This window comes from Paroedura picta, chromosome 10 (genome assembly GCF_049243985.1).
Source record: "Paroedura picta isolate Pp20150507F chromosome 10, Ppicta_v3.0, whole genome shotgun sequence".
Taxonomy (NCBI): domain Eukaryota; kingdom Metazoa; phylum Chordata; class Lepidosauria; order Squamata; family Gekkonidae; genus Paroedura; species Paroedura picta.
This window is the reverse complement of record NC_135378.1, coordinates 46,016,950-46,039,342: the sequence shown is the minus strand read 5'-3', so window position 1 is coordinate 46,039,342 and position 22,393 is coordinate 46,016,950. Positions and strand designations below refer to the sequence as shown.

Sequence of the window (22,393 nt, the reverse complement as noted above, 5' to 3'; positions counted from 1 at the left end):
TTGGCGTTGATCAGCTCAGGCAAATGTACCTGTAGGCATCAAAAGCTACAATAAATAGCATAACCTAGGCTGGAAATGTTCAAATGGGTAGCCGTGTTGGTCTGAAGTAGCACAATAAAATCAGAGCCCAGTAGCATCTTTAAGACCAACAAAGATTGGTGCAAGCACCTGAAAGTTCACGCCTTGAAGTTTGTTGGTCTTAAAGGTGTTACTGGACTCTGATTTTACTAGGCTGGAAAAGTAAACATTACAATGGTCCCCAGTTGCTTATATTTAATTGCTAGCACCATACCTTTCGGAGAGGTTTGAGCTTGGTCTCCATGATAAAGTCATACTTGCAGAGTTCACAGCATCGTGTGTCTGAGCTCTTAATCCACTGATGCAGACAGGCCTGATGGACAAAACGCAAGGTCCCTGTGCAGCGACATGGTGTGATGAGGGGGTTTTCATCGTCTCCCTCACAATGACAGATCCTGACAGAAAGGACAGCAACAGTAAGTAAGGGAATTTAATGCTTATTTACAATGTCTTTCATGATAAAAACTGCCATTAAATCCTGAAAGCATGTGACCTTTTGGATTCCAGAATTATACTTATTTCCCCCCAGTATGTCACTTAGCTTAATATGTGTCCATTTTTAGCACTAGCCAGAAATAAAACAACAGGATCAATGTGAGTATTCTCCACAACCATACATGGCACAGGTACTCTACTCTTCTTACACTTTTAGTACTATCTTAGATTCAAGTGGGTAGCCGTGTTGATCTGAAGCAACACAACAAAACAAAATCAAAGTCCAGTGGCACTTTAAGACCAACAAAGATTTATTCAAGGCGTGAGCTTTCAAGTGCTTGTACTCAAAAGCTCACTCCTTTAATAAATCTTTGTTGGTCTTAAAGGTGCCACTGGACTCTGATTTTGTTTTGTAGTACTATCTTAGTAAACTTGTTTTACACACTGTGAACTGGGGGTGGGTGGGAGAGGCCCACCATGGGCAGCCTTACATGCTTAGCCCCTGTTCATCTGGCCAACTTTCCTGAGAAGTAAGCATCTGGAGAAGTGTCATTTTGAACACTTGCAACTTGTGGCTACTATTAGTATCAGTATGCACCTTAAAAGATTTGGTCTTAGCAATTCATGGAGAACAGTATTCCTCTGCACGTGAACTTTTATTTCAACTTTGACTAATAATCTCATGATTTTGCATATGATTTTTATGTTCTTTGCCTGCATTAAAAAAGTCATTTCCATCACATAATCCAAAAGTCATAACAAACAATAACACTGCGTACATTAGATCAAAGTTTGAGTCCAGTGGCACCTTTAAGGCAGAGTTTTATTTTAGGTATAAGCTTTCATGTACATGCACTCTTCTCCAGATATTAGATCTAGCAGCAGCATTCAACATGGTCAGTCATGGGCTGTTAGCCCAGCATGTAGCTTATGCGGGGATTTCAAGGTGATGCTGTCAAATGGCTGCAGTCTTTTCTCCATGATCAGGGACAGAGGGTGACACTAGGGGAGAGAACCTCTTAGCAGCATGCCCTGGTATGTGGGGTCCCGCAGGGATTCTCTCTCCAATGTTGTTTAATGTCTACATACACCCCCTCTTGCAACTGATCCAGAATTTCAGGCAGGGGTGAGTGTCATCAATATGCTGATGACACCCAACTGTATCTATTGATGGATAATAAACAAACAAATAAACAAAGACTTTATTGGCTACTGCCATCTCTAGATGTGCCTAAACCCTTTGACCTGTGGGAAAAAACAGATGTAAAATAGGCGCTGAACCTTTCTGCTTTCTCTGCATCCTCCATTAGAGTTTGTCCATCCGCACCCAACCGTGGGCCTATTGCCTCCTTTACTTTACGTTTGCTCCTCACATCACTGAAAAATCTTTTCTTGTTACAATGGGCTTCCCTGGCCAATCTTAGCTTACTCTCAGCTTTGGCCTTTCTGATGATTGATCTACAGTGCCTAGTAACCTGTAGGTACTCTTCTTTAGAGCTCTGTCCTTCCCTCCATTTCCTGAACATTTCCCTTTTCTTTCTTAGTTCCTCTTGAAGTTCTCTGTTCATCCAAATAGGCTTCTTAGAGCTCCTGCAGTGTTTTCGTCTTTCTGGGATAGTCATTGATTGAGCATGTAATAGTGCCCACCCTTCACATGCTCTCTTGAGATTGGCTCAAGTGGTGTTGGCTTAAATCCAGCTAAAGTCTCTGGCTGTCAGCATGCCCCAGATGAGCTAGTGCAACTCCTAATCCTGGAGGGCAAAGGTCCCCCAACGGCTTTGGTGACCATCAAGAGTCTGTGTGTGACCCTGGATGCCTCATGGTCTCTGGAGGCCCAAGTCACAATCACAAATGTCACTCACCAGGCTTTCTATCATATTTACCAGGGTAACAATTAGCACCCTATTTATTGATATCTGACCTAGCCACTCCATGCAGCAGTCACTGCCAAGCTAAATTATTGTAACTCTCTTGATGCAGGGCTACTCTTGAAATTGCTCTGGAAACTTATTGGTCAAGAATGCAGCAGTGTGGGCCCTTACCAGAACCTAGTGGAGAGCACATATATGACCTGTGCTCTTCCAGCTACATTGGCTCCAGATTGAGGACCGTATCAGGTTCAAGGTTTTGGTTCTTACCTTTAGAGCCCTAAATGATCTGGGGCTGTCGTATCTGCAAGCCTGTCCCCCAAAGAACATTAAAGATCTAGTCCAAAAGATATAAGACTGGTCTCAACCAGAGCCAGGGCCTTTTCTGCCCAGGCCCCAGCCTGGTGGAACACTGCCCAGCAAGATCAGAGCCCTGTGGGACCTTAAACAGTTCTGCAGTGCTTGCAAGACAATGCTGGTCTGCTGGGCCAATAGTTGAGACCCTGAAATAACATAAAATAACATAAAACTCTGCTGGCCTCCCTATCAAAATCCACCTATGTAATTAAATTCTACTGGTGCGTTACAATGAGAGGAAGATGGTTCATGCAACTTAGTTTTCAAAACCTAATTTAAATTTCCATTTTTGTATATGTAAACTGTAATTTAAAAATTATTGTTCATATGTCCTGAGCCTTCAAGGAAGGGCAGAATATGAATGAATGATTGAATTTTAACAAAAGTCACCAACCACTACACCTAACTAGCTGACAATGTTCCCTCTAATTTTATTTCCCCCTACTGAGTGAAGCACTTGTCATCATGAACAGAATATATCTGTTACAATCTTAAAATGGCCACGGGACAATGCAAGGCCCTGCGCAGGGCTGCTGAGTGGGGCTTCCTCCGTTAATGAAAAGCTGTTCATGGGCACAGCTCAGAAGGAACACTGGTAGTGGGTGAGGAGGATGTTGCCAGGAAGGGCCACCTGAAGTTAAAATTGGATTAAGGCAATTGGTAAAACCTATGAATAGCTGGAAAGTCATACTGGTTGGAGTTGTACTTACATTTGCTAAAATATTTAAACCGGATCTCTTATCAGAACAATTGCTGACATGAATTTCCCAGGCTAGCAAAAGAAGCAATAATTTTAAGATACAGGGAGACAGACTGAGGGTAAATTATGAATACTTTCCTAGCTAAAATGGAGATAATCTAAGGAAGACAAGTTTCAAAGTGAAGAGTGTCTTCTAGTGTGGTGTAGAGCAGCCTTTTAAAAACTTTTGACCATGGACGAGCCCCTGAAATAATTTTTCAGACTTCAAAGGGCCCTGGAATCAATATCAGCTGACCATGCCCCCTGCTGCACCCCCAGAAATGACATCACTACCCACACCCTTAGCCCCACCTTTACCAGTACTATAGTGGCTCTGCCTTATGTAGGTCAGAAAGAAGAGTAGATGCTGAGAAGACAGGCCATACGCCCCCCCCCCAATACCATGCCACTTCAGAGATCCCGTGGACCCCCTTCAGAATTCCCTGGTTGAGAATCTCTGGGTCAGAGTGTCGGATTAGGATCCAAGATATCCAGGAGGTTGGCGATGTCATACAAAATGCCATGTCTACATAAGGTAAGTATGACACTAAATTAATGGCGTGTGGAAAGGCCCCAACCATGTGAAGCAATGGCATTAAAAGGTAAAGGTATCCCCTGTGCAAGCACCGAGTCATGTCTGACCCTTGGGGTGACGCCCTCCAGCATTTTCATGGCAGACTCAATACGGGGTGGTTTGCCAGTGCCTTCCCCAGTCATGACCGTTTACCCCCCAGCAAGCTGGGTACTCATTTTACCGACCTCGGAAGGATGGAAGGCTGAGTCAACCTTGAGCCGGCTGCTGGGATTGAACTCCCAGCCTTATGGGCAAAGCTTTCAGACGGCTGCCTTACCACTCTGCGCCACAAGAGGCTCTTAGCAATGGCATTACAGAAGAACAATGAACTAAATTCTGTCTTTTATGAATACCTGAAAAAAACTTGAAGTTTGCTTATCATTTATTTATTTATTTTCTTGGATTTCTATACCACCCTCCCATAAGGCTCATGCCTTCTCCATATCCTGTTGTTTAAGGTCAACTTTATGCTTCTATGAAGGAAACAGCATGAAGCCCAAAACAGATAATAAAATTTGTCTATGTGAGATCCACTGTTGTTACAGCTACTCAATGTATGTTTTATTCTGCTAGTCAATAAATGTAATAAATTATTGACTGGTTGATTCACTTTGTTTCCTACATAAAAGTGCTTTCCGAGTTGGAAACCTGTAACATGAGATGAGTCCGAAATCAAAAAGTAAAACAATAGCCATTAGCAAAGTACAAACATTCCTAGCAGCTAATTAACTTTTGTGAGTGTCATTATGATTTTGCCAGTGTGTAATTTCCATGTTATACCTCTTGCCAGTTTAGATAAAACGTTTATCTCAGTGTAAAACATTACATGAAAAGCATGGCATCGGTTTCGTTTTAAATTAAAGCCATCTCCCAAAGGGAAAATACACAGCTTTATTCATTTTAAATTGTATATATCCAGAATTATTTTATAGCTTCAGTATTTGAGCCAATTAGAATTTAGACAAATAAACTGGGAACCCAGGAATCCTTTTCAATCACTGTCAGAATTGTTTAAATTTATTTTAAAAGCTAAATATCATCCTAAAACTCCTTTGGGATGAGCGAATAAAATGACACAACTATTTTGAGTAGAACTCAAGGATTTTTCAGTAGAAATGCTTAACAGAAAACACTGAATTAAAAACATGTAATGAGCATACAAAAAATTATGACAACAGTAATATGGAAACAACTTGAAACGTGTTAAGTGTTCTTGTCTTCCATTCATTTTTGTTGTGTTGTAATTTATGTACTCATAAAATGACTGGTTGAATATGCTGAGATCTGCCAACTGACAAAGATAATTAATGTGTATGGGCCTGGCAGGGAGGGGGCAGATTTACAACTGATGATTTGTGCCTTCATGGCATGACTAGATCTTTCTTCACTATTATCAAAGATTTATAAAAGAAAAACAGGTATATAAATGCACTCTCAGACAGGTAATAGTCAAACATGTGAGTATACATAGCAGGTGTGGGCTCTTCATGGACTACATCTGGTAAGGGCTCATGGAAATTATATTCCATGGGCATCTGAAGAGCCAGTTTGGCTATCCCTGGCTTATAGCTTAATATCCACCCCACTGTGCTGTGAGAAGTGACAAAAGAACAGATATAACTTTTTAAGGGCAGGGAAAACAAGAGTGAACAAAAAGGTGTTACTCTGTGTGTGTGTGTGTAAGTGTTAAGTGGCATAAATTAATTTCTAATTTATGGCAACCCAGTGAATGAATCTCCTCTAAAACATCCTCTCATTAATACCCTTATTAAGGTCTTGATTGAATCATTCCATCTTATGTTGGGTTTTGAATTTTATCATCTTTTCCAGCATCTATTATATCTATAGGAGCTTTGTGCTGGTATGACTGGCACAGGAACAATTCACTAGACTCAGGTGTAACAATGCCCCTTGCTTCTCCATGCAAGCTGAAAAATAAGTAGCAGTTCTATAATAGGTGCTAACTGAATTCCCATGAGCTTTAAAAAAAGGCATCCAGTTGTGTGTGGCATATGGTGGCCTCAAGCTGCACAGGGCAGCTCTACTGAGATATATATGGTGATATATTCTCAAAACTACTGTAGAGATTGTTCTCCACTCACACATCCCCCAGTGAAAGTTACTTTTCTAGGTATAAAACAGGAAACACCAAACCCAGCTTAGTTAAGAAACAGAGTCTTCAATTCAGGAGGAAGTATCCCAGGCAGACTCTTTGTTTCAGACTAAAGTGACTACAGAAAGTCAGAGATTAAGAGGGGCAGTTTTTAATCCGGTTTGATTCTCTGCTCTTCCAGATGCAGCCAGCTAGGTGACCTTGGGCTTGTCGCAGCACTGATAAAGCTGTTCTGACCGAGCAGGAATTTCAGGGTTCTCTCATCCCCACCTAACTCACAGGGTGTCTGCAGTGGGGAGAGGAAAGGGAAGGCAATTGTAAGCTGCTTTGAGACTCCTGGTAGAGAAAAGTGGCATATAAAAACCAACTCTTCTTCTTCTGATTAAACTCAAAAGTATCAGCTCTTGCCCTTTCTCTCACACATTCTTATCCCACCCTTTTCTTCAAGCAGCTCAGGGAAACAGATGTAGCATTCCACTCATCTGTTTCATTCTGCAGTAGATCTAAGGTGGTATATTAGGCTGAGACAGCAACTGGCTCAAAGTTGTCTGGTGAACCATAAGACACAGTCTTAGGCAAAAACTCTGATCATTACTTTGACTTTTCCCAGTAACCTCAAACATCTTACTAAAAAACTAAAACCCAGACCAGAAAACACCATACCTTGGTCCTCAAACTCCCCCCCCCCCTGCTCCGAAAAAACAAACAAAAAAAGAGCACATTTTCATTTTTCTTTTTCTATACTAGTATAATATATTCGTAGATGACAGTAACCCCAAAAGATCATTGTCCTCTGATGGAACTCTAGAACAATAAGTATGAAGAATACCAGCCCAAACTGGCAAACTCAGAAGTTTTAATTGAGGTAGCAAAGACATCAACAAAGAATCCTGAATCTGCCCTAGCCTTTTAACATTAGCATCATACATCCCATGGAGAAGCAGCCTCTAACACTCAAATAGCTTCTGTAAGCTAAAACTAGTGTTTGTCTTGACTTGCCAACATCTGACCATGTATCTAGTGTAAATTATCTAAGAAAAGTGATGTAGATTCTAGTTCAGCCTCTGGGGCAGTGGTTCTCAAAGTTTCTGACTTGGGGTTCATTTTGAAACATACTTCTGGGATCTACTCGCAAAGCATAGTTCCCTCCCTATTGTCCCCTCCCCACCATAAAACACAAGAATTTTTGCTTCAGTTAATCCTGAACAAGTTTATAATTCATTATTATTTAGTATTTAAAACTATACAGCATTACTGAGCAATGGGTTTTATTTCATTATAATAATAGCAATAGGGTTTTATTATCCTCCAAACCCACTTAGAAAAGAGTCTCAAGCCAGTTTGGGGTCCCAATCTAGAGTTTGAGAACCATTCTAGGGCATTTTGGAACTCAAGGATGTCCAAGCAAGCCACCTGCAGTGGCCTGAACCTAGCTTTTCCATTTCAGCCTTTATTTTAGCAGTAGCAATGTGGTAAATGATACACAGAGCTATTCCCCAATCACCACTTACCAGTGTAATATGCAACTGCTGATGAGGCGCAATGGTTAAGCAATGCGGTATTCAAATAGACAGTGTTGCAGCCAGCATTTTCATATCTAAGTCGATTGCTTAACTGGCTAATAATCCACTAAAACCCAGCCGATGAGGAACAAAGAGAAACACTGGCACCATTCTGAAACCCCTGCTTCTATTCTTCTCATTGATCTCTTGACCTTTCTTTGTTTTGTTTTGTCATTAAAATATGCACTCCTTCTGAATTGGCATGCAAGTTAAATCATATAGTGTTCAAATGAGATTATGTTATGACAGCCTGTATCCACTTTCCTTCCTCAGAGGCAAGACTTACCCCCAGTTTTTATTTCCCTTCTGTGACTGAGGTGCTCAAATTATGTTTTCTCCTTTCCTGAAAAATTCTGGCTGTTCCACCCTGTCACAGTGTAATGTTTTGGCTCTTTACTCAGCTCGGGAACCTGAGAGAAGGAATCTGAGTCCCCTTTACCTTATAAAACTTAATTGGTAAGAAGTTTTTATATGCCAGATTGACAAAATATTTTATTCAATATAGGGGGGAAAGGTCAAGTAAAATTAGGTGTAAAATTCCTGAGGTTACTCAATATAGATAACTCTGACTCAATATAGATAACTCTGAGGTAAAATCAATATATGCATAAACTTTAAGAAGAAGAGATGGTTTTTTTTATACCCTGCTTCTCAAAGTGGCTTACAATCACCTTCCTTTCCTCTCCCCTGTGAGGTAGGTGAGGCTGAGAGAGTTCTGACAGAACTGTTCTGCGAGAATAGCTCTAACAGGACTGTGACTAGCCCAAGGTCACCCAGCTGGCTGCATGTGGAGGTGTGGGGAATCAAATTTGGCTTTCCAGATTAGAAGCCACTGCTCTGAACCACTACAACAAGCTGGCTCTCTTATATTTCAGGCTTAGCAGAATATATATACAGAGCATGAAGGCTTAGCAGAGTTTCTTAAGCTATTCTTGGTTAAAATCTTTGACAGGCTTTTGTTCCAGCACACTTTCTTTAGCATTCTCTGATTCCTTTGGCTTACAGAACGCTGGTACACTCTTTCCACTACTCAAACCTTTATTTTGAAACACCAGTACTTGTCTTGAATTTTCAAATGACTCTTAAGGTCTCTTACAGGCAGTTTCTAACCACACCAAACCAGGGATCTCTGCAATCTTCATTGCTAACTCCCTGTTTGACTGGGTAGGGTATTTTCTTCCCTCTCTAGATCTATCCCTTTTCCTTGGCCAGAATAGGAGTCTTCGCTTACTTCCCAAACTTCCTTGCCAACTTTCCCCCCATTTTTCCTGTTGGTCTTCACTGCTCAATCAGGGCTGAATTCCCAAACTGTCAGTACTCAACTCTTCTCACTTAGGGTTGAAATCACACTGCTTCTTTCCTCAGCATTCAGTTTAGAAGTCTTTCTCTGCTCAGCTGATGCTAACAACCAGATCTGTGAAGAATTAACCCTTAGACCCTTACCTGTTTGTACAGTACTGCTAAACTTTTAAAAGTGCAGTCCATCACAGTTGTATATACCGCCATCTCTTTCCTCAATGAAATTGTAATTTTTCTTGTTTTCAAAGAAATGATGACTATCAGAAAGCAGACTACAAATTGGCTTTTGACTCAATGCAGGGCTGAAGATTTCACTATGGTGAAATAGGTATGCCTGTTTTTAGCTGAATCAGTATTATTGGGTCATAAATCTTTTCCTCTCTTATTTGTTTCCTGACAGTTTTACAGGTAAGATAATTTAAAGGTGATAAAAATTAGCATGCAGCAGATCTTGCAGCACTTCCACATGAGATACTTACTACCTCCCGGGATGATACATATAGGAATGAGTGCAATAATATACCATTGTCCTGGGTAGCTCCACTTCTACACCAAGGGGAGTGGGGGGGGAGAGACCAATTTTCAGCATAGCTGAAGAATCACAGAAAACACTTTGGAAGTAATCTAAAACTGCAGTCTTTATTTCCTGGGAATAAGTCCCACAAAATAAAATGGAACTGACTTCTGCATAGACTTGCTGAGGATTGTTCCCTAAGTTACACAATTCTACCCACCCCACAGAAATACCTGTTTCAAGGTTAGCAGGCAAAATACATATACACTTGAATCATTTCTGACTTGCTCAAAGTCACACTGGGTCTACAATATGTCTGTAATCACACAGAAAAATTAGCAACTACATAGTAAATATCAGCTGTTCAAAAATTACAGTTATATAACAATCAGGAGAACAGTCCTGCTGCTTTTCTTAGACCCCCCTCTCAACTGACAGGTTTCCCCCCCCCCTCCAACTACCCTCCCCCCAACAGTCTAACAAGCTTTGTGATTCCTGTCAGGTGGATTGATTATATGATGCTTTCAACATTTCAAATCACATATCTCCTGAAAAAATGTGCAGACTAACATCTGCTATAAGAATTAAAAACCTCAGGTTTCAAATAAGGCAACTTCTTAATAAAGTCATGCTCCTCATAGTAGAATCTCATCACACAGCTGGACTCCTGGTATAGCTCAGCCTGGAGATAGAAAAGGCTTATAATTTTGGGAGAGGGAAAAGCCAAATCCAGTCTGGTAACTATAGTGATATGGAAATGTGCTGTCTTAAACTAAATGATTTTTCTTCATATAAACAAAGGTTGTAAGTAGCTGTGTTGGTCTGCCAGCAAATTCTAAAAACAAATTGTATAATTGTATTAGTACCAACCAAAATTTCAGAAAAACAAGAATGTGTCACTAATCAGTATGCAAGCTTTTAAGCTCTCTAAATGTATCATCAGACTGGATGTTCAGTACAGAAGAAGAAAAGGAAGTGAGGAAGGATAATAGTGGTGGCAAACCTCAAATTCTGCTGTTGGAGTCCTGCAGTGGAAAAACAGGATGCGCTACAGATGGCACTTTAATACTTTAGATGTTCCTGGGTGCTAAACAGGTTTTCCAGTTGCACCAAGATGCCAGGACAACGAAGATGAAAAAATATGGTATTCTCTTTATGAATGTTCTGTAGATAAAGGAGCTCTAAGCATCCCTTTCCCATTTTGTCAAAATGAAACTTCTGTCTTTCTAACCAATTTTTGTACTTAATGTAAAGATGAAATTTCTCTCTTTGAAGTAATGACACTGTGTCAGAGATTGCTGTAAATAACAAAGTTTTAATTACTCCATATCTCTTTATATACTTTCACAGCATATGGGCATTGCCTTACTTTGATTTTTCTTCGACTGTTCACGTGGATTTTTATCCAGTTTGCAGCAACACAAAGCTAGCAAATGTTTCAACTAAAAATGTTTCGACTCTTCTACCAGGCCTATAGTTGAGGCCAGGGCAACTCAGAAATATTGTGAACCTCCTTCCGCTCCTCTCCATATATCTCCCTACTTTCGGCTTCCCCCATCTCCATTGGATTACCACCGTTAACAGCATAAAATCCCCATCTAGATAGTGGTGGTTAGTGGAATGGCAAAGCCCTTAATCTTTTTTCACTGTTTTTTATTATTTGTTCTCTGCTTCATCCTTACTACCTTTTATGAAATTATAAAAATTAATTACTGCAAAACAACAGACAAGATTTTTGTGATACATCGCCTAAGTGGATAGACACCATTAACTCATAACTTTAATCCAGACTAAATTTCCAGTGTCAGAATAGAACGTTTCTTCCTCTATTCACTGGAACCTCCTTCCACTACAACCCACTGATCCTGGAAGATAAACCTCCATGAGCAATGACATGAGGAAAGTCTTCAGGAGGGAGAGGGAATTCATGGATATTGCCAATTTAGTCTGGATCCAACTCATTTTAGGCAACAAACTATTCAATAGTAGAACTAAAAATGAACAAAAGTTAATGTACTCCTCCTCATAGAAGTTTCCATGCATTTCTACCAAATAAGCACTTCCTATCTATGATTTTGAAGAAGTTATTGGAATACAAATTAAAAAGTTACTGTGGCACATGGTGACAGAGAGAAAACACCCTGAGAGTTTTTAAGTAACACAACCCACAGGCTTCAATAGAAGTTATTTCTTCATATGTTAGAATAACTACTTGTAGGCTATGTTAATTAGAGAACTGATGTCTTAAGCCTGGGAAGATGTGTATCATATCATTATATCACTAGGGACCAAGCCCATTGTACTTGTAAAATCAATGGGGACTAGGTGTGTTTTTGGGGCCAAGGGGAAGGCTCCCCCCCCCCCGGGCCCAGAAGCGCACCTGCGGCCTCCTCGAAGGCTGGACTCTGAGGCATTGTACGATTTTGAAGTCCCACCTCCAAAGCTCCAGGAATATTTCCAACCCAGGGGTAGCCAAACCCCAGGTGGGGCCTGGAGAGCTCCTGGAATTACAGGTCATCTTCATAATATAAAGATCAGCTGCCCAGGCAGAAAGGGCTACTTTGGACAGGGTTGTGGTAAGAAGAAAAATTTAAGGCCTCCCACATATTGTTGTTGAATTGAAAGACTTGAGGCCTACTGTACAGGGTTGTTGCGCAGATGAAACAGGAGACAAAATAACCTCCGCAACAGGATCCAGTTTTGTCTGCAGAATAATGCTGTGCAGTGGCCTCAAATCTGCAGAGAGTTGCAAAGAAGAAATACACATGGCTTGGCTCTGTATAACCCCCAGCCAGAGCAGTATTTTAAGTGAGAAGGGGCTTTTCTGTGGCCTCCCTGTCAGCTGTTTGGCAGAATGAGAAATTCCCCCCCTCAAAAGGAATGCTCAACCCCATGCCCTGAGGCTCCCCTGCATTGCTCTCAGAAACAGCTCCCTCCCCTCAGTCAGGGGCTGTCAGAGGCTCCTTCCCAGCAGGCCTGAAGGGAGGGGGAAGGAGAACATTCACCAGCCTCCTGCCAGCTCTGTCAGGGTTCTGAGGCAATTTACAGTTGGACATGGCAGTTAGGACAGCCTTGGGGTGAAAAGGGCTGGGCGCAGCCTGTACAAGCCTCTGTTCTCATCTCCCTTGGCAGCCCTACTGACCTCCTATCCCTGTGGTGATCAGGAGCAGCCTGGCAGTGATGTCTCCAGATTGCCCCTGGCTGGGCTGGTTGGGTGGGTCGGGAGGCACTTGCGCCTTCTGACTGGATGGAACTCTGGTCTGTCTTGGTGCCAATCCGGGGTCAAGGGGCCAATTGTTGGCCCTTGTTTCTATCCTGGACTCAGCCCACCCCCTTTAGCCTTACTGTTTATTTATACTGCTACTTGAGCGGTTTACAGATACCATATTTATAATTCACACTCACTAGAACCTTCAAATGTGACATTGGTAATCTTTAAATGTGATGTTGTTCTTTTACTGCAGAGTACATCCTATTTTGCAAAAAGGATTACTGTTCTTAAGGAAGGAATGCATGTCTTATTGTTGGTCTACCACTATTTTAAAATGATCCAATGTCACATCTTTAATTATGAAATCAGAACAAGTATCAAAATTTGTACCACAGCAAAACTAATTGCTGTTTTTTTAAAGTTGCACCACATGATTATACACATTTGAATTCCAAGTAGCAACATGAATCAGGGAGGGAAAAATGTCCCCCTATGCAATTCATGGCAGTTAGCAAATCCTGTTGTATTAGTAAACAAACCTGCACTCATCAGACAAGTCATCATAGAACACAGGATATTTCTGCACTGCACTGGTCACAGCAGGTCCCGTCCCAGCAGATACTCCATTTCCTGGAACTGACAAAGTAGCACTGCCTGAGATTCTCTCAGAAACACTTTCCTCTTTGCTCGGTCTGTCTTGCTTAATGTTAACGGAAGTGTCAGGATCCTTTTGGTTGTCCTTGCTCTTGCTTTTGTCACACTGACCCAAGGACTTCCTCGCCTCCATGGAGGATACTGGAGAAAGAGAGTGGCAGGTTTCTTTCCATTTTGAAAGCTTGCCCCGCTGGCAATTTAAAATATGGTCTTTAGGCTCAGCTGCTTCTTGCTTCTCTTCTCCATTCTTCCGCATAGCAACATCTTCAATTGTATTCTTACTAGAAGACCCAGTTGGTTGAATGTTTGAGCTAGTCCTTTTTCTCATTCTTTTGGGCATTTTGGCTCTCTCCCTCTTTCTAACCAGGGCCCAGACATTCTCATCTGAAGTTGAGGAATCGGAAGATGCATTATGGAGATGGTTCCACCTAGTAGTTGTGATTTTGGTATGCACAAAGCTCTCCTTCTTTTCCCTTTGCTTTTCTGTGTGTTCACTGGTCTCTTCAGCCTCCTTTCGCCGCCTAACCCTTCGTTTCAACAGTTTCTTACCAGGCTCCTTATGAGCAGAAGTCAGCACTGTGACTGAGGTTGAGATTTCAAACTTATCTTCTGAAATATCATGCAAGGTTGAAGATCTAAACAAGTCAGCAAGCACAAGAGATGGATGGGGAAATGATAAGAGAGAAAGAGAAAGCAATAAAATAAAATATACTGAAATGAAAAAAAATATGATTTAAAGAGAGGGGAAAAGGAAAAAGGAATGACACAATGAAAAGGGAAAACTAGATCCAAGTATAAAACCATGAAAGGGGCTAGAAGAAAGGAAAAGCTCCAGATCATTAAATTAAGAAAGACTGTATCAACCAGATTAGGAAGGCTTATTTAGCACATACCTACAGATGTCCTGAGTAGAAGGGCAGACCGATAACCGTGACTGACTCCTGGGAGCTGTCCCTGTGGTAGGGCTGCTTGCCTGTTGAAAGAAGTTAGATAGTTTGCAGTCTTTATCCACAAAATAAAGGGTAGATATCTTACTGCTTTTCCACATGATTAAAATGAAGATAATTTGTGCAGCTACTCATGGTGCTTTCACAGAGGCTCACAAAGTACAGGAAGCTTCTGCAAAAAACAAAACCTTTTTGAGGAAGTAAGTGTTCCAGTAACGATAGCTGTCATGTCATATACTGGCGTTTTTTTTTTAAGGAACAAACTTTCACAAGCGAGGGTTTTATTTTGTAACTGGGCCTGCTTGTTAACCATGTGAAGGAAACAGCGGTTTCTGTTTTAGGCAAAAATTGACAATGACAAGGCTTTTTGTCAGAACAAAGTGAACTGCACTGACATTGTGCTGGGTGTGTAAGGTCTGAGGCAGAGTCGTCAGACCTTTGCATTGTGGGAAGACAGAAGCACAGTGAATATTAAAAGCCTGTTTTTAAAATTCATCACTGAAGCAATCAAGTTCACTTCCCGAAACGGAATGAATGTGAAATTGATGAGCCCGAGAAGGTCCAAAGTTCACAGTGAAGCTCGACAATGTCTATTACGGCCTCAAACACCTGAAGCAAAACACTTTCACTGGGTAAGCAAGTCCCATCACAGGACTGTCACAGCAATTTGCAGACTAACTCATGGAGTGCAATTCATATTTTGATTGGAAAACAAGAAGACCATTCTGCTCTGGCTGGAAACTTGTTGACACTGTTGCCTTGTACCACAGGCAAGCTAATTATCTGACCTGTTAAACAGCCTGGGTGTTTATTTTTACATGTCAAATACATTACTCCCAAATCTGTGAAACTGACTTCAGTCTTTCTTGATACATATCTTATGATTCATTCGTATTATGATTTTTCATATATATTGGTTGTTTATTATTTACAAAATTTACATTCCTCACAAGGGTCACCAAGACAGCTAAAACATATGCAATAAAATCATAAACCAATTAAAACCAGCAGTTTTTGTGATAGCTTAGTATATGCTGCTGTATGGACATCTCTTGCTAGCAGCCATAGTGTTTCAAACTTTCTATATGTGAAAAAATTTAGTATCTGTTGATTAGAAAAGAGTAGTAGAGTTCAACTATAAATGCAACTGTTTGGGAGATTATGGGAAATAATAAAAGAGACTGTTCAACTGTTAGTTGACTATATTCAGCTAAACATCTAAATGTCACCATTTTTGCTTTCTCATAGAAATATTGTCAAGCAAATTACTACTTTTAATCACTGTTGTATATCAAAGACGTTCTGTATTGTAGACCAGGGGTAGTCAACCTGTGGTCCTCCAGATGTTCATGGACTACAATGTCCACGAGCCCCTGCAGTCAAGCACTGCTGGCAGGGGCTCATGGGAATTGTAGTCCATGAACATCTGGAGGACAACACGTTGACTACCCCCGTTGTAGACCAAATGTGTCCTTGTGTGTGGCACAGAGCGCAGTCATTCATTCTTTTCTCAGCATCTGCAATTAGTTATGATAAGTCATTTGGGAGTTGGGCACCAGAGATACATTCATATGTCTATATTTTGTTAATTTATTTTTTATCAGTAAGTAAGTAAAATTTTATTGCATATGACCACAGGTCTTTGCAAATCCAAACACACAAGAGTTAACTTTATTTTTATCCTGGAAAACAAAGCTGCATAAAGATATAATACCCATGTTCCCTTCAGGAGCTTTTTGGGCTACTTACTGCTGCATTATTAAGAGAGAGATTATTTGCTTCTCATTCCAAACAGCCAAAATGTACACTGGGCAAATATTCAGAAAAGAAAAGCCAAGATATTCTCAAAGAGAAAACATTTCAGCATTGTAAATTCTGCAGTTCTTTAGATGCTTTTACAGTTTCTCCACTAAGAGTTCCAAAACAAAAAGTCATTATGATTTGCAAATCCACCGTCTGTCTATATCAGCCTTTATCAAATTTTTTAACATTAAGAAACCACTGAAACATTCTTCAGGCTTTGAGAAAACCCATATGTGGTGCAATTGTGCAGAATAGGGTAGGGAAGCATAGATGTATATACGTCCACTGAGGGCCCTTCCCCTTCCCACTCCCTCCAGCCACATCAATGGCCATCTGGGGGGGGGGGGGTTGAGTCAACATGACCATATATGGCTATATCATCTAATAAATGTTTAACAAATTTAAAAAATATATCAAAAATTAATTAACTCCCATCCATTTGGGAAACCCTTCTAGGGCAGTCAAGAAACCCCAGGCTTTCACAAAACCCTAGTCAAGAAAACCTGGTCAACATACTATTAGCAATGTGTGGCCCCCATTTGCAGATGCCTAAATTTGTGGACAGGGGCCACATGGACGCTAAACAGATCTTTCTTTTGCAGAAAAATTTGAAATGTTTCCCATAAAATTCCTCTTAAAAAAAACTTTTACTTTGCTCCTATAGTAGCAATTGGTAGCTGTGGCGGAGTATAATGCCAGATGCCAGGAGCCACTTAAAGTTCAGCTGTGATGGTGGAAAGCAGATGTTCTGGGCTTGGTGGTGGCAGATGTCAGGAGCTGCTCTGTGCTTGGCAGCACCAGACAAAAGGAGCTGCTTTGGCCTGGCTACAGCACTGGCAGATACGGTGAGCCACTCCAGGCTCAACCACAGCAACAGCAGATGCCGGAAGTTGCTCAGGTCCTGGCTGAATTGGCAGCAGACAATGGGAGCTGCTCTGGACTTTGAGCAACTCCCAGTCACCACCACAGTAGCTAGACTTCAAGGGCCTGGACACAATGGAGGTGGATGGGAAATGGGATTCTCCCTGTGAGTTTCTCGCTTTGTAGTACTCTATGGTGTGCTCCTGAACTCTAATGTACATATCATACAAAATCCATATATCAATACACAGAAAATATTTAAGACTTTTCATTTCCGTACCACACATGTGGCAATCTGCAACCAAAAAAGTATCAATGATTTATCAAAAAATGCATTTTTACCCTTTGAGCTGAAGGTGCTGGAAGCGGATACTTTGTCTAGGAACGATGCAAACGAAATTTCTATAATTCTATAGTAGTTCTATACTATTAGCTTCAAAGCCTATTCCTAAGAATGGGCCTTGAAAGGGTCCCTTCCCCTGGACCCCAGCCAGGCAGCTTAAGGCAGCCTTGGGTAGCAGCTCGCAGCCAGATCAAGTGGGGCAGCCGAGGGCTGGGCAGCTCGTTAGCAGGGCCAGGAAAGAGCTCCTTAGCAGTCGTTAATGAGCAATCAGCAGGCCAGGAGGCCCTCGTCAGCAGGCCCAGCCTAGCAGGCCAAGAGGCCCTCGTTAGGAGGCCCTCCACAACGATCCTTTGCCTAGGGCCTCTCCCCTTAACTGCTGCTGGCTCCAGGCACTGAGGTGTCTGAGAGCAAAGAGGCTGGAGTCCAGAGACGGAGGGCGGGAGCTGAAGGGGCAGGGCCAATCAGGGCAAAGCTGGCTGCACCCTGATTGGCCCTATTCCAACTTGGACAGCTGGACGTCCCACCTTCTAGGCTGTTTCATAAATATATATAGGAACAACAATGGATAAGGATATTCAATGCCATTTCATTAAGGGCACCACATGGAAACATTACTATTTCATGCCACAAGTTTCCTCGGGGAGTGGAGGGAGTTAACACTCAAGATGTCACAGTAATGTCAATGAAATCTATGAGGCCACATGAGCTTATTAAACTAAAACTCAAAGCATAAGAAAAAACATAAGGCTGCTGGAACAAGAAGGAGAAAATGCAAGGAATCCCTATCATCAATTAAAATTACATATGGAGGAGGAAAAAGTAACTTGACATGAGAATGTAAAACTCCCACAGAGCCCAAAATAATGGACTCCCATAGATTTGATCTCCATTCAAGATACGGATCTTTAATAAATTAAAATAACAGCTGTAGTAACAAAGATCTAGTTAAGCAAAATGCTGTTTTTAAAAGGCCATTGTGCAAATAACACTAAACTGAAAAGTTGTCAGTCTTGGAACATTATTCTAATGAAGTCTTTGATAAAGAAAAATGGATGGAAATGCAGAACCGATATGTAAAACCAACAGGCAGAACTGATTGTTGTCGTAAGTGTCCATTCAACACTTTATCACTGTAGGCTCTTCCTTGATTGGCAATGCAAGGATCTTCTTTGGCATTTGGGAAGTGGCATAATGAACTTTAAATAAAATAGGTTTCTAATAGATGTTTGCTCAAAAACACTTCATTTTTAAAGTGCTATTCAAATGAAAGAAAATTACACTAGAAGCTTGCTGCATCATAGCAAATTATTTCAGTAGTGTAATTAAAGACAGTAATTCAGAATTACTTTTCATGACAACTAAATTCACTTTTAAATAAGGCAGCCTATATCTTTACAAGAACAAGGGCTATCCTCAGCAACAAATTCCAACTAATTCTGAATTTCTGAAGTTGTCAGTCATAACTTAATAAAGCTTTACACTCCGGAAGCTTGGAGACTATGGAAGGATAGCTCATCAACTCCTGCCCCCTGACAGCTTCTCTTTCACTTGACAGGTTGGGCTACTCATTGCTTGGAGTAATCAATAGCACAATAGAGTCCCACCTGAGGGTAAGCCATGGCTGTTGCAATGCTGTATGGCTGAGAACATCTCTTTTTAACATAATTTCATACTGGCAACAGTCCCCCTATCTTTGGTTGAACATTAACTACTACTGCCCTCTCACATGTCCTTGCAGGATGTATACTACAACAACAGTTTATGGAGAATGCTGAGGAAGCAGTATCAGATTAATTCACTGGGATCATGAATGCACTGGAGTGGAAGATAAGAGATGCTCCTGCCCTCCCATCCCCTTTGGACACAAATGCCCACAAAAGAGCAAATATTGTAGAAGAGGGGTGGCAACTCATCCTCCACTCCTAACAAAGCTGTCTGATGTTTGCAGTGCACTAAGCTCAGTGAGTCAAGGACTTTCCCTATTGGGTGGGAGAGGGCAATGACTTCCAAACATAGTCAGAAATGTTTTCACTTTACATGGCTCTGGCTGGAGTTTGGTCATTTAAAACAGGTGTGTGTTTAAAAGACTGTTTCCCAACCTTCTTGGCATCATGATTAATATTTTATACATATGCTCTTCTTTCCCCAGTGCTGTAATCCTATATGTGGAAAAGATTAACCATGATGCCAAGAAGTATGTACTTACGATGACAATACAGCTCAGAAAATATATCTTGGTAGAACACTAGACATGTCACAGGGACATGAAAGATGAATATAGATGAATGCATCATGCTTTTATAAGATATATAGAATGGTATAAATATAAATATTAACGTTTCATTTCCAGCAGAAGCTGGCTGCAAAAAATTTTAAAAATCCACTTCCCTGCCACTGTCTTCTCAGCAGCATTGTTCCATTTTTTTAATCATTGGATTTTTTTTTAAGGAATAAGAAATTTTCCAGATGCCTCATTACAACATTACAGCAAGAACAAAAGGTATGAACAGATGTTGAGAACACAGAACAATGTAGCGTGTGTATAAAAAAACTAATTAAAGTATATGGCACATAAATAGCATGTGTGACTGACAGAATGTTTACAGGATATTATCACAGAAAAAGAGAGGAAATATAACACAGGGAAAGAGCATGCGCAATAGAGTACTCACATACTCAAAAGTAAAAAACATTGGAGTCTGCAGCTTGATCCTTCAAAGTACTTAGTGTTTTGTAAATATTGTTTTGTAATCCTTAGAATAACACTTATAGATGGGGAATGGCACTGTGAGAGAGGAGCTTGACCCATCGCAGAAACTAATTTGAATCATTGACTTTCTGCTTCAGAGCTCCACCTCATAGCCACTATACAGTATGAATTTCCATTTGGAGGAATGTCTCCTCAAAGTTTATTTAATTTCTTATTTATATTACTAGCTTCAAAGCCAGTTCCTAAGAACCGGCCTTGAAAGGGTTCCCTCCCCTGGCCCCCGGCCATGCAGCTTAAGGTGGCTTTGGGATGCTCGAACTCCAGAGCAGCTCACAGCCGGATCAAGTGGGCAGACGGGGCCTGGCCAGCTTGTTAGCAGGCCCAGGACAGAGCTCCTTAGAGGCCCTCGTTAGCATGCCCAGCCTAGCAGGCCAAGAGGACTTCGCTAGCAGGCCCTGCACCATGACCCTTTGCCCAGGGTCCTTACCTGCTGCTGGCTCCAGGCACTGAGGCATGACTGAGAGCAAAAAGGCTAGAGTCCAGGGAGAGAGGGCAGGAGCTGCAGGGGCAGGGCCAATCAGGCTGCACCCTGATTGGCCCTATTCCAACTGGGACAGCCAGACACATTTCACCCCCCAGGCTGTTTCACAAATATATAGAGGAACCATGGATAAGGATACTAGCCACTTTTCAGAGTTGGGGGGAGGGGAATAATAAATATAAATAAGAATATATAAAAAAGAAAAAAATAGTAATAATAAAGGTAAAGGTATCCCCTGTGCAAGCACCGAGTCATGTCTGACTCTTGGGGTGACGCCTTTACATGGCAGACTCAATACGGGGTAGTTTGCCAGTGCCTTCCCCAGTCATCACCGTTTACCCCCCAACAAGCTGGGTACTTATTTTACCGACCTCGGAAGGATGGAAGGCTGAGTCAACCTTGAGCCGACTGCTGGGACTGAACTCCCAGGCTTATGGGCAGAGCTTTCAGACTGCATGACTGCTGCCTTACCACTCTGCACCACAAGAGGCTCGTAATAATTGAATCAGCAATAAACACAGCCATGGAACAGGACAAGGTTGTGGCAGAGTGCTCCAATCACTCAGTTCCAGATGTTCTACTGTAGGATAAACAACAGGTTAAGACAGACACAGGCCCAACCCATGGTTGCCAAAACCATTTTACAGGAAAATTTAGCAATTTAAACATTATTTCAAGGGGCTGTTCCTGATTTGGTCCTCATTGAATCAGCAGGTGATCTTGCCCCCCTCCCTGCATGCCTTTTCAACTGCCAAAACAGCCAAGTGGGCACTGTTTCAGCACTTTAAAAAGTACAGAGGCAAGAAGCAAGATAAGTTGTTGTTGCTTCTGTGACCTCATAGCACCTTTTAAATGGGTAAATTTTCTTCTAAAATAGTGTTGACCACTGTAACATTTAGCTTTGTTCCAAGAAGATCAATACAACAGCTGCTACCTCCATGTGCCACCAGCTGTGGAGTGAAGGGATTACATGCACTCCGCCAGCTGATGGAAAGGACTTTATAGGCCCATTATGCATGGAGTGGAAGGTCCGCATTCGGGGTGGAATGGCGCTGGCTAAAATCACTAATTCTGCATGCCGCAGGCGGCAACCAGGCGCAGAGTCAATGTATGCCGCCGAAAAAGCCGCATTAGCAAGATGCGGAAGAAAGTGGAGTTTCCTGGGACTAGGGCGCAACCAGAAGCGGCTCCGGAATAGCCGCGTGCATAATCGGATTCTTTGCGTTTTGTCGCCATTGCGTTCCATCCCATGCGTAAGCGGTTTGCTTCGCTTCTTCCTCCTCCACGTTCTCCATGCCACCGTTTCAGCGGCCGTGCATAATAGGCCATAGAGATTTTTCTGCAGAACTGTAATCCTAGCACAACACGGTGCATTTCAAACCAAGGAGATATGTGATCTAAAGACAAGACCATTCATACTCCAAGTCATATCTCTAGTCATTATACAACTGATAAACTAGATTATATTTTTTATGTTTTCTCAATCAAATATATTTTTCATTGCATTTAGTCCTCGCTACCAAATTTGAAATGTAATCTATTTTCTTCCAAACTTGTACTGTTTTCTCTTGTATCCTCAGTGAAAGCTGGGGGATGGGTTTCCTCGACTATGATGAGTACCAGAACAGCTTTTCCTTCCAGGCTGCCATAGTAACAAGCTCTGCTCCAGTCAGCATCACACACTGAAATGATATGCTATTTGCAGTTCTCGTTGTCCAGATAAATTTGTCATATTGGTGGAATGCCAGAAGCCAAAATAATACGGAACCCCCAACACCACGCCT

General features: G+C 41.5%; 1 protein-coding gene across 8 annotated transcripts in view; it reads right to left on the bottom strand.

The window, feature by feature from the left end:
• Positions 1-22,393, bottom strand: part of MARCHF1 (membrane associated ring-CH-type finger 1) — a 146,667-nt gene that overhangs the window by 29,840 nt on the left and 94,434 nt on the right. For 7 of the 8 annotated variants that reach the window (XM_077299970.1, XM_077299971.1, XM_077299972.1 and 4 more), the window contains exons 4-6: positions 14,298-14,377; positions 13,290-14,039; positions 293-473 (exon numbers count right to left, since the gene is read on the bottom strand). In XM_077299970.1, the coding sequence (XP_077156085.1) occupies positions 293-473; positions 13,290-14,039; positions 14,298-14,377 (1,011 nt within the window). The remainder of the gene's footprint in view (positions 1-292; positions 474-13,289; positions 14,040-14,297; positions 14,378-22,393) is intronic. The other variant, XM_077299973.1, reaches the window with a different exon arrangement.